This window comes from Montipora foliosa, chromosome 5 (assembly GCF_036669935.1).
Source record: "Montipora foliosa isolate CH-2021 chromosome 5, ASM3666993v2, whole genome shotgun sequence".
In the NCBI taxonomy this organism is placed as follows: Eukaryota; Metazoa; Cnidaria; class Anthozoa; order Scleractinia; family Acroporidae; genus Montipora; species Montipora foliosa.
The window spans coordinates 4,420,327-4,436,080 of NC_090873.1; the positions used below are offsets into that span (position 1 = coordinate 4,420,327).

At 39.7% G+C, this 15,754-nt stretch overlaps 2 protein-coding genes across 4 annotated transcripts; both read left to right on the forward strand.

The window, feature by feature from the left end:
* The first annotated feature begins 567 nt into the window (after positions 1-567).
* Positions 568-5,998, forward strand: LOC138002876 (uncharacterized). Of its 2 annotated transcripts, XM_068848862.1 has the most exons (3): positions 611-718; positions 4,274-4,339; positions 5,190-5,998. In XM_068848862.1, exons 1-3 carry the CDS (start codon positions 668-670, stop codon positions 5,796-5,798), a joined length of 726 nt encoding a protein of 241 aa, XP_068704963.1. In that variant the 5' UTR covers positions 611-667; the 3' UTR covers positions 5,799-5,998. The 2 variants fall into 2 exon arrangements, with proteins under 2 accessions (XP_068704964.1, XP_068704963.1); XM_068848863.1 differs by lacking the exon at positions 4,274-4,339 and having other exon boundaries at positions 568-718; positions 5,190-5,993.
* Positions 5,999-10,091: 4,093 nt separating this feature from the next.
* On the forward strand, positions 10,092-14,769 carry LOC138002877 (uncharacterized). Of its 2 annotated transcripts, XM_068848864.1 has the most exons (3): positions 10,092-10,242; positions 12,324-12,389; positions 13,960-14,769. In XM_068848864.1, exons 1-3 carry the CDS (start codon positions 10,192-10,194, stop codon positions 14,566-14,568), a joined length of 726 nt encoding a protein of 241 aa, XP_068704965.1. In that variant the 5' UTR covers positions 10,092-10,191; the 3' UTR covers positions 14,569-14,769. The 2 variants fall into 2 exon arrangements, with proteins under 2 accessions (XP_068704965.1, XP_068704966.1); XM_068848865.1 differs by lacking the exon at positions 12,324-12,389.
* Positions 14,770-15,754: the final 985 nt, after the last annotated feature.

Here is a 15,754-nt window from a genome sequence, read left to right on the forward strand (position 1 = left end):
CTTTCAGTTATTGCAACGAGTTTATAAATGGTAACTAAGTCAAACCACTGATTGTAAAATTGTTAGCTTTCAATTATTGTATGTCAACAGTAATTTTTCTTTAGATAATTGTTTGGCATTTTTAACCAACGTCGTGCATATCCCAAAACTGGAAATGAGGTGGTTTAAAATTCGTTAAATTCTGAACTGATCATGAGCCAGTTGTTTCAATCTCAAAAGCTACTCCGGAGCAATCAATCTGCATATATGGTCATACAGCACGAGCTAGAAAATTAATGCAATCGGACCTCTACGTTTCGCGTTGACAAAATAACCTTACAACTCCCAATTAAGGCGTGAGAATTCCACATCGGCTTCTTCGACCAAAGTGCTCCTGAACAAACTAGACCAACAGCTATGGCTCAGGTAAGAAATCAGAAGTTTCTTAATTAGTTAAAATTTGACCAAGGCAGCTTTCCAATTTCACACTCTAGTTTACCATAGGGCAGTTGAACAAACTCAACCGATTCAAGGTTACAAGCAAACAAACATTTTACTATTTAACGCTAATTAGTCCAGATTGGACCTATACTGAAATTTATGTTTTACAAAACACTCAGTTTTGCATTTCTCTTCTCGCCTTCTCGGTTGAACTTGAACAAAGCTAGTTGACACGGACTTTTTGAAGATGACGAAATTGCGGATGTTTCTTGGATTTTTGTCAGTTGTGACTTGTGGAGTGAGTGGTTGTAATTATAACTTACAATTTGATGTTCAATAGTTTGATTTTACGGGATTGCAAAATTAATTTGTCGGCAAATGACCTCGGCTCTAGAAGCAAATTACTGCTGTTACGTTTTGCCTTCCTTTAGGCTTAGATGGACGTACTAAGAATATAACCAACCTGAGTTAGTTATGAACGTCTATATTTTGCTATTGGTTAATGTGTTTTGTTTTCGTGAGTGGTATTAATAAAGGACGGGCGGCAAACGAAATAGGAAACTGTTACAGTATTTTAACAGAACATTTAACTCAAATACTTAGAGACATTTCGTAGTTAAATCAACAATATGATTTTCTTATTGTGTGAACTTCTAGTGTACCACTCAACTTTCATTAACAACATATGTAAAACGTTTTCAGGCTCAAAACAACAAAATAATAACGTTCATCCTCGGCTTCAAAATCAGACGTTCTTATAAAAAGAGTACTTAATCAAGGAAGCAAAAGATTCGGTAATACTTGCTAAAAAATCGTGCTACAAAAACTATCGACTGTAACACGGAGAGATTCACAGAACGGCCACGAATATTACTAAAGTGCGCAACAAATTGTTGTTCAAATTTATTCAGGAAAGTACGACGAGTTGTCCTAATTCGCACTAAAAGTTCACGAACCATATTTCTGTTTTTCAATTTGTGAGCCGCCCAGAAATACGTGCTACGCCGCACAGCTCTAAAACTAGCACAATATTGTTTTAAATTAAGCTTCGTTGCATAGTTAAGTAACATGTATTACCTTTTTTTAGAGCGCCCTGAAGCTACGATTTGAAATCTGTTGGGTCGTTATTTTATGACCGTTTACAATCAATTGCATTTTCTAATTTTGTGTCAGTCGGTCGGAGGAAATAAAAGCAAAAAGAAAAACGCAAACCATCTAAAAAAACAGTTTCAAGCTGCAGAAAAAGTCGAATGGCAGTGGACAGAAACGAGTAGAGTGTTAGTGTTAACATATTTTCCTTCCACGCGGACAAAAATTACTCTCCCGTGGAGGTGTGACTTTTAACTTGGGGTTGAAGTTAAAACTAAAATACTCTACGGACAAAGCTAAGCCCACGTTAATATTTCAGATTAAACCCCAAAAAGTGTTTTACTAAAAAAAATATGGATCTGTCGAATGACAGTAAAAGAAGAAATAAAAGAGACGGCCTTTGTCTACAATTAAGGGAATACAATGGTAAATTGACTGAGCGCAGAGTACTTTGTTTAAGTAAACGCATGATTGGAATAAATAAGTTACGAGTGATAAATTTCTTCCAAGTGCAGTTTGTAATCTTTGAAGATATTTAAAAGTAATTATTTATTCCAAATTGCACAAGAAAAATCATGTGATTATTTATAATAATATTCATTGAAAAATTCGAGATGGTTAACTTAAATTAAGTAGAACAATACACGCCTATCACACAATCACGGAAAAACTGAGCCAAGAATTGCGCCATGCAGGGTTCGCATTTGAGTGTATATCATGCAAAAATTTCACCTTTATGCCACAAATTTCAACTGTCTGCACTAAATTTGATTTTTCTGCACTCTGTTTGGGATTAACTGCCGTGCTCTCAGCCAATCAACGCGCTGAAAATTTGTCGTGTATATTATTGTCTGAAATTATACTTGTAATTTCAAAATAGAAAGAGCGCGCAGCTTGCACTCAACTCAGTTCAATTACCACTCTATTGCAGCCATTTAGAAATCGCTCAAATCAGTACGGGATTTTCGTCCGTACCAATTTTTTATTGATCCAGTTGGGAACGCCACACAATAGCTCTCTTTGTCATTTTCCTACAATTTGATTGGTTACAATCTGATTGGTTGTTTTGTTTTAGAATTCTTTTCTCAATGGCTGGGGAAAAAAAATGCGATTTAGAGCAAAAAATAGTTCGATTCGTGAATAAAATCACACTGACAAAAGCCAGTCATGGATGTAATTTCCAAGACGCCATTATCGTTGATTTTGTCGCAACTAACCTCTGAAGATCACAGAGGCTCAATGTATCTCTGCAGGTCTTGAAAAGATGATCTTTAAACTGAAAAAAAGGTGTGACCTGCCTGAAATATTAGGGAGTTTAAGAAACGACGACGGTTAAGGCTACGACAACGCCACAAACAATTTTATCGTTGCTTTAGAGTTGTTTTCAAATGAGTTTCGTAAAACCAAAACCAAAGTAATTACTTTGGCCAATCAAAAAGGACGGAGACAATCCAGTAAGCCAATCAAAACTCAAAGTAATTACACGTAGCCGACACAGAGCGCGGGAAAATGTGCACGCGATAGCCACTATTGGTTTTGGTTTCACTTCTGATTGGTTGAAAAAGTGTCGCCACAACTTTGAACCAATCACTGAGTAAAGTAATGCAAAACCAAAGTAATTTGCTAATTGCTCTCGACACTCAATTGAAAACCGCTCTAAAAAAGGAGAAATAATCGTGCTGCACGTGCGGCACGCATTTTAGCTCATATTTTTGCAGTATTCGGCATATTAAACAACAACGTGAAATCACCAAATTTGAGGTTTTAACGACAAGGTAAGCGGGGAAATGCGAATCTTTCATTTAATATTTTTACCTTGAAACCGCTTGTATAAATTTAGTTTTAGGATAATTCGCTCACCTTGTACGTACGTGAGACCGTACGTGAGTGAACGAGATGAAATAACCGCTGAAGACTTACATGCTTTAAGTCATATTTTGAGGTGACGTTTCGTCGACGTCGCCGTCGTAGGTTCTAATAGGGACATTAGGGAGCTTAAGATCTACGACGACGACGTCGACGACAACGCCACAAAACAGTGATATCATTGGTTAAAAGAGCATAAATAATCGTGCTGCACGTGAGGCACGGATTATTGCTCATATTTTTGCGGTTCTCTGCATGACGACGTGAAATCACCGAATTTTAGGTTTTGACGACAACGTGAGCATACTACAGAGAATCTTTCATTCTCTATTTTCACCCTGAAATCGCTCTTACCAATTTATTTTTAGGATACTTCGCTCATATTGTACGACGTGAACGAGATGGAATAATCGCGAAAGACTTATAATAGAGCAAAGTTTTATTTTGAGGTGACGTCTTCGTTGACGTCGCCGTCGTAGGTCTTAAAGTCCCTATTAAGATCTACGACGGCAACAGTCGACAAAACGTCACCTCAGAATATAACTTCGCTCTATCACAAGTCTTTCGCAATTATTCAGTCTCGTTCACGTGTTACAACGTGAGGGCCAGTATCCTAAAAATAAATTGGTACGAGCGGTTTCTAAGTGAAAAAAGAGAGTGGAAGATTCTCTGTCTGAATACGTTGTCGTTAAAACCTCAAATCTGGTGATTTCACGTCGTCGTTTTGCAGAGGACCGCAAACATACTAGCTAGAATCCGTGCTGCTCGTGCAGCACAATTAGTTATGCTCTTTTAACCAATGATATTATTGTTTTGTGGCGGTTAGTCATAGCTCCCTGACGTCCCAATCTGGTCGTGTCGTTTACTGTCTCATATGGTTGTTGTTGTATTTTATGAGACTAAAATCCTGGCGGATCCCTCAGTTTGTTCGCCACTTTGTGCTACTCTAGGATGTGATGGAGAGGTAAGAGCCTAGGCGTTGATAAGATGCCATTGTACTGGCAATTTCTCTGGCAAAATGTCTCGGAATTTTGTTCAGGTTCCTCGACAAGAGACACACAGACCGCAAAACCCCTTCTTGTTCACAGGATTCCATGATTAGGAGTGAGCAACTCCCATATATTCCTGTTACGGCGTTTTCACAGACCGATTTATTATTAGATTGAATTTTCCGCGAATGAGACTCCCGCAGGAGCCCGATGACCAATCACGGGAAACTAACTTGACGTCATAGCGTCACCGAACGGGAACTGCCTTCGTTGTTTTGCGGCAAAGGTAGTCCAAAAATAGAATGGAATGCCGTGACATGGGCTTTTTATGGGAACTGCTCGCTCCTACTCATGGGCTCATGTTGTTCATCATTATAATGATGCGATAAGTGCGTCTTTGGGTGCGTTGCACATGGCAATTTTTCGCGACTATTGTTTGGCCGAAAATTGCCTCAACGTCAGGCAAATTCTCTCTCAGGGTATGTTACGGAGAACAATTCTTCATTAAAGTTATGTGGCAAGAAAATTTTGAGATAGGTTGCTCGAAAAAACTGCTTCAAACCAAACCGATTTGTAATTTCTCGTTGTTGATTCGCGGAAGACGGGAAAGAAACGTGCTATTTTTCACTAATTAAATGCAGTTTTTTTTGTGGCGTCTCCTTTCCAGTTTCCTTTGTCGATGCTAAAGCTCCTCGTGATCAAATACAAAGATATAACAATAATAATAATAAAAATGATAATAATAATAATAATAATAATAATAATAATAATTATAATAATAATAGATCGGGTTACGTCATTTCTCTCTTTTCTTATCTCCACTAGGGAACAATCAAAACATTCCACATGACACCCCTGTGGCTCGAATCCCACGCGTGGTACATCAACAGCGATCGGTCCACTTCCGCAGCTCAGATCACATTCAACGCTGGCTCAACAGCCCACGCTGCACTTCTCAAGGTTGTCTTGGTCCCCGCCGGAGTGTTAACAGATGATGCCCCGCTTTCAGTACAAATAACGGTCGCGAATGACATCGCTATTGGGAAGACAGCTGACAGCGACATCAAATACGGCGTGTCCGATGGCTCCAAGTTTATCGGCTTTGAGAGTCCTGATCAGGGAAATTATGGCAACCATGGCCCCTGCTATGGATGCGATGGTGTTCCGGGTTCAACACTGTCGTCCATTCGACGCGATCCCGTGACCCCCAAAACCACTGACTCAGTCTACCCCGGTCAATTTGTATACACTCTGAAACTGGATGAGCGCTGGGGATCGTGCTATACTGCGCATGACAGTGGCTTTGTGAGGACCGCTAACTACAATGATCGCCTGATGCTCAGCAAAGGACTCACTTTGGAAGTCTATAAGGGCGACAAAGGAGAGAGAGTTGGGATCAAATTCATCAAAGTTACGCTCAGCCTAGATTCATAACTTTAAAATCATCGTTGTTGGAGAGATGATTTAAACCACAAATCCAAATGTGGTATGACGTTTCAGTAGCCTAATGACTGATCCGCTTACAATCATTAGCAAATGGGGTTAAATGGCCGCTTATTGAACAAAAAAAATCTGTTAAAAAAATCTGGTGATAATAAAAAGAAGGACCAAAACTCCCAGGGCGTTTGGATAGTGCACGTGGGCAGAGATAATTAAATCGGGATCGCGCCGTGAAGAACCAATCACATTGTAGGACTCCATACCGTGCCCTCTTGAAAATGATGGACCGAATGCATAAATGACGGCCAAAAAATATTCTTTTGTTTACGTGCTAATTAGACTCCATAGCCTCGTTTGTATGGAAAGATTACAAAAGAAATGTTGCTTTAGAGAGAGGCTAGTAATTCTAATTAGCACGTAAACAAAAGAATATTTTTTTGGCCGCCATTGATGCACTCAGTCTAATAAATGATGAGTGCTAAAGCCAGTTAAGATTATTGAAGCTACATTGACCATAGGCCCACCCACAGAGCAAGGGTCAGAAAATGTTTTTCCGTTTATTAAGTTGAGAATGTTCCCTGACTGCCAAAGGTTTTTCTCTCTCAGAGCGACGGAATAGGCGAGGAAAAACCTCTGGTACAGGCCTAAGCCGTTAAGAACCTCAGTTCCATGCCCCGTTTGATTGACATCGAGAAAACTCGGTAAATTGATATGTGATATAACCTACCAATCCGGTATCATCAGTTCCCACGGTACATTCGTCTTATTTACTTCGATGTCAAATTAAAAAATTCAAGGTTCCATATAAAACTTCGATGTCGAATATGAAAATAAAACTCAAAATTGAAATTTGGATGTCAAATTCCGAAGTTGAATTTTGGCGGACATATACGAAAATCAAAAAAAAATGTAGAACCCACTGAACTTTTTCTGCCTTCAAAGCCTCGATTTCCGGAACTCTGCAGACGGATTCGATTATGGCCATAGTGGGCTCGAGAAATCAGGATGACAGCAATTAAACCAATCAGAGTACTCGTCAGAACTAACAAGTTCCTGGAACCAATCGAATTGCTAGGGTCAAAATCTGACTTTGAGAATATGAAACGGCATCCCATTGGACCGGCCTTCTCAGAGAACTCGACGGCCTGTACCAGAGGTTTTTCTCGCCGCTTCGCGACTCGTTATTCCGTCGCTCTAAGAGAAAAAAACACCTCTGGCATCCTGGGTATTGAAAATGACACCTTAATTAAGATTAATTAAGAATGGCTTCATCTAACCTTCGAACGCAGACATATTTCCGACGGTCGTGCGTTCGCAAGCTAGGCTTTATCAGGAATTCGAAGTCGGTTGTCTTAATCGGTCTTAATCATTTTCTGACAGGCTGAAGCAATCTATTCCGCGTCGAAGAGAATTGCTCTTTGAACAAAAAGATTACTGCATGTTATTTTTTGTAAACCGGCAACCCTGCCTGTTATAATGGTGACGTAATGTTTTTTTTTTTGTTACCTGGACGTGCCGTCAATAGGTAGTTTTCTCGTGAAGTCATCTCCGCCATGTCGGTGGACGAAAAGCAAAACATCTCTCAAAAGCTCCTTTTGTTCGTCCACGAGCAATATTGGTCATTACATCATTGCTATTTGTGTCTCGAGAGAATAGGGAGCTTACGAAACGAAGACGACGACGGCTACATATACGAGGACTTCATTTAAAAATACGAGTTCGCGTTATTCATATCACTACGAAACTATTTTATGTCGTTTCGCGTTAAAAATGTGTAGTAACTGTTGAGGAATTAAACTGGTATGAGTGGGTTGGAAGCGTAGAGAGAGAACTGAAAATTCATCGTCGTGTGCTAAAGTCCTCCACAGAACTGATTTAGTTGATTAAATCAGGGCCACAAGTTTATTAGCCTGTGGCTATGACGTGCTATCCTGTATAAATAAAGTCTTTATTATTATTATTATTATTACTATTATTATTATTATTATTATTATTATTATTATTATTATTATTATTATTATATAACCTTGAATTTGGTCATTTCACGTCGTCATTTAGGAGATGACGGCAAAGAAATGTACCAAAATGTAAAACGCACGTGCAGAGCGTGCAGAGCCATTGTTTTTGCTCACTAAACCTATTGTTTTGTAGCGTCATCGTTGCCGTCGGCACGGTCGTTTCGTAAGCTCCCTAATGGTTGATCTACGACGTCGACAAATACGTCACCTCGAAACTGATATAACTTTGCACTATCGATTTTCCCCCTCGTTTGTCTCGTAAAATGTTACCGAAGTATAATCCTTAAAATAAGTTGGTACGAGTGGTTGAGAGTTCCATTTCACACCCTAAAATAACGTGACGTAGTCTTTAATATGCAGAGTACGTGTGATACAATGCGTGCCGCACGTGCAGCACGATTTTAGCCGTCTTCCTTTTCTTAGGGCGCGTTCGATTGACCCTATTCCGGAATAAAAATACGTGGAGTGTGTGACTGTGTGTGACTGTGTGTGTTTATTAAGAAAAAACATTGCAGTTAAAAAAAACTGAATTGCGCCTCTTTACAAGTAAGAAATATAAGAAATGATTTAAAAACTACTACTATTATATAATTACAAAGCGACTACTGTCAGAAATTACTTAAATGCTTCCCTCGCACTCTTAACTATGAATGAATTTGCAAATCTATTTGTCTTTACAAGAGGCATGGCAAACCTCCTCTGCCTTCTCAGCTCATATGAGATAGAAACTGAGGGAGGCAGGAGGCTGGTAATCTTACTCCGTGGATCATTAACAATAGACTTAAAAAGGTGTTCTGTTAACTTTTCCTGGTGGGCCCTGATGGACTCAAGCCCTGCTAACTGAAGGGCGTCCGAGTAGTGCACCCTGGGAAAAATGCATGATAGGGCCCTCCTTTGCACTCTTTCGAGCTCGACTTGTAGATACTTTGGTAAACTGTAATGGAAAACCGGACAAGCGTAATCTAGTGAAGACCTGATACATGCGCAAAAATATGTTACAAGATCTGAAGTAGGAACGTGCGCGCGCTTAAGTTGAATAAGAAAGTACAGTTTCTTCGACGCTTTTTTAACAAGTTCTTCTATATGGTCGTGCCACGTTAGCGTATCATTGATTGTCAAGCCGAGTAGCTTTGTGCTCTGTATGGTTTTGATAGGAGTTCCGTCTATGCAAACCCTAGGGAGTTGCGGGGAGTCACGACTGAAGGATATAACTAACTCTTTAGTCTTCTCGCCATTAAGCTGGAACAAATTTTCCTTGGACCAATCGTAGATTGCATCTACTGCTTCTTGTGACTTGCTCTGTTGGCCTTTAGGTATGTTCTCTGATACCGTAGTATCATCAACATATTTCCACATGTTGAAGATGATTAAAACGGTATGTTTGGCGCGTTTCGAAACTGCAAGGATGATGAAAATATGTTTAAAATAGCATTTTAGCAAATGTTGACAATTTTAATGTGAATCTCCGCAAAAACGAAGGATTTCCAGCTTGTATTCCATGTATTCCTATTCCGGAATACGGTCAATCGAACGCACCCTTAATTAAACTCCCTGATATTGCAGTAGGACGTGACCTTCCCGGCTGGGATTTTTCACCGAACGCCAAATGGTTAGCTTTATACGTTATTTATTAAAGGATGCATTTTAAGTAATTTGAATTAGGCATCGATTTTACACTGTTTTAACTTATAGCTTTCAGTTATTGCACCGCGTTTATAAATGGTAACTAAGTCAAACGACTGATTATAAAATTGTTAGCTTTCAATTATTGTAATTCATGACAACAGTATTTTTTCTTTAGATAATTGTTTGGCATTCTTAACCATATATGTCGTGCATATCCCAAAACTGTAAATGTGGTGGTTTAAAATTCGTTAAATTCTGAACTGATCATGAGCCAGTTGTTTCAATCTCAAAAGCTACTCCGGAGCAATCATTCTCCATATATGGTCATACAGCACGAGCTAGAAATGCAATCGAAGCTCTACGTTTCGCGTTGACAAAATAACCTTACAACTCCCAATTAAGGCGTGAGAATTCCACATCGGCTTCTTCGACCAAAGTGCTCCTAAAAAAACTAGACCAAGAGCTATGGCTAAGGTAAGAAATCAGAAGTTTCTTAATTAGTTAAAATTTGACCAAGGCAGCTTTCCAATTTCACACTCTAGTTTACCATAGGGCAGTTGAACAAACTCAACCGATTCATCATTAGAAGCAAACAAACATTTTACTATTTAACGCTAATTAGTCCAGATTGGACCTACAAAATCGATGTTTCACAAAACACTCGAGTTCAGTTTTGCGTTTCTCTTCTCGCCTTCTCGCGTTCATTGAACTTGAACAAAGCCAGTTGAGACGACTTTTTGAAGATGACGAAATTGTGGATGTTGCTTGGATTTTTGTCAGTTGTGACTTGTGGAGTGAGTGATTGTAATTATAACTTACAATTTGATGTTCGATAGTTTGATTTTCCGGGATTGCAAAATTAATTTGTCGGAAAATGACCTCTCCAAAAGCAAATTACTGCTGTTGTTTTATGCTCTCTCTGTTTTTTCATAAGAACGTCGCGGCTTAGATTAACCAAAATGTTAAGGACATACTACGAACATAACCAAGCTGAATTAGATATGAACGTCTATATTTTTCTCATTTTTTTGTTTAATTTTCGTCAGCGAGTGGTATAGATAAAGGACGTGTGATAAAAGATATGTGATCCTATATTTTAACAGGACATTTAACTCAAATACTAAGGGACATTTTATAGCATTAACGATTTTCTTAGTGTATGATACACTGAAGAACATCTCAGTTTGTTGCCGAACTTGGTATACCACACAACTTTAAGAACATGTAAAACGTTTTCAGGCTCAAATCACAACGAAATTAGACGTTCTTATCATAGTAAATATAGGATTCAAATTTCGCATGATCGAGGAAACTAAAGATTCGATAATACTTGCTAAAAATCGTGCTGCAGAACTATCGATTGCAACATGGAGAGATTCAGAGAACGGTATTTTTTTTGCGAATATTACTAAAGTGTGCAACAAGGTCAACACAAACGATATATCTTTTTTTTTCGATTTGTTTTTCGCCCAGAAATACGTTCTCCGCCGCACAGCTCTGAAAGGCTGAAAATCGCACAATATTTTAGGGCGCCCTGAAGCTGCGATTTGAAATCTGTTAAACCGTCCTTTTTTCAACGTCTCTTTACCCGTCAAAAGCGTTTCCTACTCAGTTTTGGGTCTGTCGGTCGGAGTAAAAAAAAATTTCAAGCCGCAGAAAGAGTTGACTGGTAGGGGGCAGAAACAAGTAGAGAGTTGGTGTTCACATATTTTCCTTCGACGCTGACAGAAGCTTCTCGAAGAAGAAGAAGAGTGTCGCGTTTACTCTAAGGTTGAAGTTGAAACTGAAAATTGTACGGACAAAGCTAAGCCAACGTCAATATTTCAGATTAAAAGTTCAAAAAGTGTTTTATTAAAAAACATGGATCTGTCGGAAGACGGAGGACATGGGTTAGGTGAATATCGATGGCGATCACAGAGGTTCATTGTATCTGCAGCAAGACCAACCACGGCTAGAGGTCTTGAAAAGATGATGGTGACTCCGGGATACTCGAATATTTAGGGTCTTTAAAAAATTGAGAAAAAGGTGTGGCCTGCGCATGCTTGAAATATTAGGGAGTTTAACAATCTCGACCATAGAGATCTTCACTTTTGCGGATGACTTTGCGAGAGAAGAGCTCTGGGGAACCCTTAAGCAAAGTATCTTCTCATAGGTTTTCGTAAAAAAACAATGCAAAGTGTCTCTGATTGGTGCATTCATGTTAGCACGAGGAGTGAGCAGGCGCCGTAGGGTTCACTTTTATAGCCAATTTAGCCATAGAGTTTCCCAGAGCCTCGGATCTTGCGCAGACATAAGATCCGAGGCTCTGGTGACGAGACTGGGAGTTTAAGAAACGACGACGGCTACGGCTGCAACAACGACACCAACCATGATTTCGTTGGCTAAAAAAAGAAGAAAAAAGCATGCTGCACGAGCGGCAAGCATTCTAGTTCATGTTTTTGCGGTTCTCTGCATAACAACAACGTGAAATAGAGCGTTTTCACTCACGTGACCAGCGGCCATATTGGATTGCTGAAACAAAGGAAAGTATTTGCATGAAAATAGAGTTCAATTCCCGGAGGATTAGTTTGGTACACCATTATGGCCGCCATTCCTTTGTTTTGGAACACAAACATGGCCGCCGTGACGTCATTTGAAAACGCTCTATTACCAAATTTGAGGTTTTAACGACAACTTGAGTGTACAAATGCGAATCTTTCATTCTATATTTCAATTTTACTCTGAATTCGCTGGTACAAATTTAGTTTTAGGATAGTTCGCCCACATTGTACGAAGTGAACGACTAAAGACGTTTTCGTCGACGTCGCCGTCTTAGATCTTAAAGTCCCTGTTTAGTTGTTTACTGTCTCATGTGGTTGTTGTTGTATTTTATGAGACTAAAACTCAAGCGGATCCGTCAGTTTGTTCGCCACCTTCTCCTACTCTAGGATGTGATGGAGAGGTAAGAGCTTAGGCGTTGAGTACCATTGTACTTGCGATTTCTCTAGAAAATTGTCTCGGAATTCAGTTTTCCCTTCGAATTTTTCACTTTGCGAGCACAGGTGGACCACCCTCTGTTAGCGTTGTTATTTTAAAATTAATTTCCAGATATAAAATTACAATCAATATACTACTTATTAAAATAAAAACTATATTAAAAAACGTGTAGTATTAATAAAAATGTATTTACAAGTAAAAAAGTGTCGGCAAGACATAGTAATAGTTAGCGTTGTTATCGATCTGTAGAAGGATAAATATATTAAGGCGGTTGCGATTTTCTCGGCGATAAATTTAAAGTTTGAAAGCAAATAATTCAATGAAAGATCAAACAAAGTGTAAACTGAGCCCTGTGTTATGTTTTCTTGGTCGTTCAGAGTTGTCTTAGACGTCATTTTGCGAGATATTTTCTCGACCGCCGGTTAGAGAGACAAGAAAATTGACAAGGCAGGCAACAACGAGCCGCCGGTCGGTGATCTTGTGCGTTTATCATTTGTCAACAAAAACCGAAAATTCCGGTTGGAAATTCAGTTGGTACAGCTCATTCCACAGGAAAGGTTCCGAAAAAGATGGAATTCCTCCTCTTTTCCCGTTCCAACCGAAAACACCGGAAAAATCCTGTACCATTTGTAAACTCCCACTCGGCACGGTTCACTTCGGTCTCTTTTTCAGCCTTTCGACACTGCAGATGCAGCCGCAATTTTGATTTGTTATTTTTTTCTTCCAGCCGCGAGAGACTCGAAAGAAAAAGCTAAAATTCGGCGAAGGTATGGGGAAATCCCTAATCGATCGGATGCTACTTTTTTTAGGTGAGAATTTTACTGGTTTGGCGTCAGTTCTAGCTTGAAGAATACGAGGTCACCGGCCGGCGGCTTGGTGTTGCCTGCCTTGTCAATTTTCTCAACTCTCTAACTGGCGGTCGAGAAAAGATCTTACAAAATGACGGCTAAAATAGCTCGGAATGACCAAAAAAACATAACATAGGACTCACTTGACACTTTCATTGAATTATTTGCTTTCAAACTTTATTGCCGAGCAAATCGCAACTGCCTTAATGTATTTATCCTCCCACAGACCGATAACAACGTCAACAGTGTTTCGAGTCAAGTTTCTCGACAAAAGTCACAGGTCTCAACATCCGATCTTGTTCGTTACAATCACTGTGACATTTAGTCAAAGTTTGAGTGACTATCAAGGTTTGGTTTGAAATTAACAACACGCAATGTTTAGAAAGCTCGTCACAGCATGAATAGAAATGTTACGGAATAAGAATATATATGTTACGGTGAACAATTCTTCATTAAAGCTATGGGGCAGGAAAATTTTGAGACAGGTTGCTCGAAGAAACTGACTGCTTCAAACTAAATTGATTTGTAATTTCACGTTGGATTCGCGGAAGACTGAAAGAAACATTGAATGCAGTTTTTTTTGTGGCGTCGCCTTTCCAGTTTCCTTTGTCGATTCTAAAGCTCCTCGTGAATGATAATAATAATAGGTCCGATTACGTCATTCCTCTCTTTTCTTATCCCCACCAGGGAACGATCAAAACATTCCACATGACACCTCTATGGCTCGAATCCCATGCGTGGTACATCACTAGCGATCGGTCCACTTCCGCAGCTCAGATCACATTCAACGCTGGCTCAAAAGAGAACGACGCACTTCTTAAGGTTGTCTTGGTCCCCGCCGGAGTGTTGACAGATGATGCTCCGCTTTCAGTACAAATCACGGTCGCGAATGACATCGGTATTGGGAAGACAGCTGACAGCGACATCAGATACGGAGTGTCCGATGGCTCCAAGTTTATCGGCTTTGAGAGCCCTGATCAGGGAAATTATGCCAACCATGGCCCCTGCTATGGATGCGATGGTGTTCCGGGTTCAACTTTGTCGTCCATTCGACGCGATCCCGTGACCCCCAAAACCACTGACTCAGTCTACCCTGGTCAATTTGTATACACTCTGAAACTGGATGAGCGCTGGGGATCGTGCTATACTGCGCATGACAGTGGCTTTGTGAGGACCGCTAACTACAATGATCGCCTGATGCTCAGCAAAGGACTCACTTTGGAAGTCTATAAGAGCAACAAAGGAGAGAGAGTTGGGATCAAATTCATCAAAGTTACGCTCAGCCTAGATTCATGACTTTAAAATCATCTTTGTTGGAGAGATGATTTTAACCATAAATGCAAGAGTGGTACAACGTTGCAGTAGCTATTACTGATCCGATTAAAATCATTAACAATTGGGGTTAAATGGCCGCTTTTTGAACAAGAAAAATCTGTTTAAAAAAAATCTGGTGATAATAAAGGGTTAACATGAGATTTACTTGTGTGCACCAGACGACTTAAGTTCAATCTCTTATTTTCCCTTCTGCTGAGAAATTTGTTCATGGGACGAGATTGCGTGATATAGTGAGTTTCATTCCAGTCCGAAATTCTGGACAAAATTTCCTTTGAAATTTTGTTTTGCTTGCATCCGAGATACGAGATCCGGGATCCGAGATCCGAGATCCGAGAAAGAAAAGTTGGGCGGGAAGACTTCAGAGCCCTTCTTTTACATGACGGCTGTCTCTCGCCGAACTCAAAAAGGCAATGAAAACTGTCAATTGCAGACGCCATTTCATATTTCCTTTGACTTGTTACAGGCCGATGATAAATTTTCAAACAAAAAATCACGTCGTATCGGTTAATGCGTCGCGGTTTTGTTATTTGACAATACCAATAGCTCTGTCATCAAATTCATTCGTTCGTCTATCAGCAATTGCCTCATTACAGCATGGAAATCTTTGTATCATATTAGTGTAAATTCATCTACAGCCATTCCTTCCTTCCTATATGCACGAAATTGACCTCTTTATAATTAGCCTGTACGTTTTTTTTCCCATTCCAGACCACGTGATGTTACTCTAGAGAACAGTTTCTTTCAAACGTCGTCTTATCATCCGTGCTTATGTACGAATAACTTACAAAAAAACAAAAGGAAAATTCCCTTGAGAACGTCACGTGGTCTGAAAGGGGAAAACAAAACGTACAAGCTAAAGAGGTCGATTGCATGAACAGCCGATGGTGAAAAGACAAAGCTTACGCGCAGTGAAACAGTTAAATAAAATGGCTTTTATTGGGAGCGTTTTTGTTAATGATTTGGGGGGAGGGGGGAGGCTGGCGCAGTAGTGAGATTCCCAGTCTCGGAGACATATGGAGGTTGCGTTTCTCATCTCTGCTACGAGAGGTTTGAAAGGTAATTCTTCGGGTACACCAATTTTCTCTTCTCGTCAAAAAACCCAACATTGGATTTAACTTACTTTAATTTCATGAGCTTCCATTCGATT

Excerpts from the sequence above, each read along its gene's own strand:
- LOC138002876 (XM_068848862.1), top strand. The coding sequence starts at position 668 with ATGACGAAATTGCGGATGTTTCTTGGATTTTTGTCAGTTGTGACTTGT. Across the intron at positions 719-4,273 it reads TGTCAGTTGTGACTTGTGGA|ACTAAAATCCTGGCGGATCC; the intron begins GTGAGTGGTTGT and ends GTATTTTATGAG. Across the intron at positions 4,340-5,189 it reads CTCTAGGATGTGATGGAGAG|GGAACAATCAAAACATTCCA; the intron begins GTAAGAGCCTAG and ends TATCTCCACTAG.
- LOC138002877 (XM_068848864.1), top strand. The coding sequence starts at position 10,192 with ATGACGAAATTGTGGATGTTGCTTGGATTTTTGTCAGTTGTGACTTGT. Across the intron at positions 10,243-12,323 it reads TGTCAGTTGTGACTTGTGGA|ACTAAAACTCAAGCGGATCC; the intron begins GTGAGTGATTGT and ends GTATTTTATGAG. Across the intron at positions 12,390-13,959 it reads CTCTAGGATGTGATGGAGAG|GGAACGATCAAAACATTCCA; the intron begins GTAAGAGCTTAG and ends TATCCCCACCAG.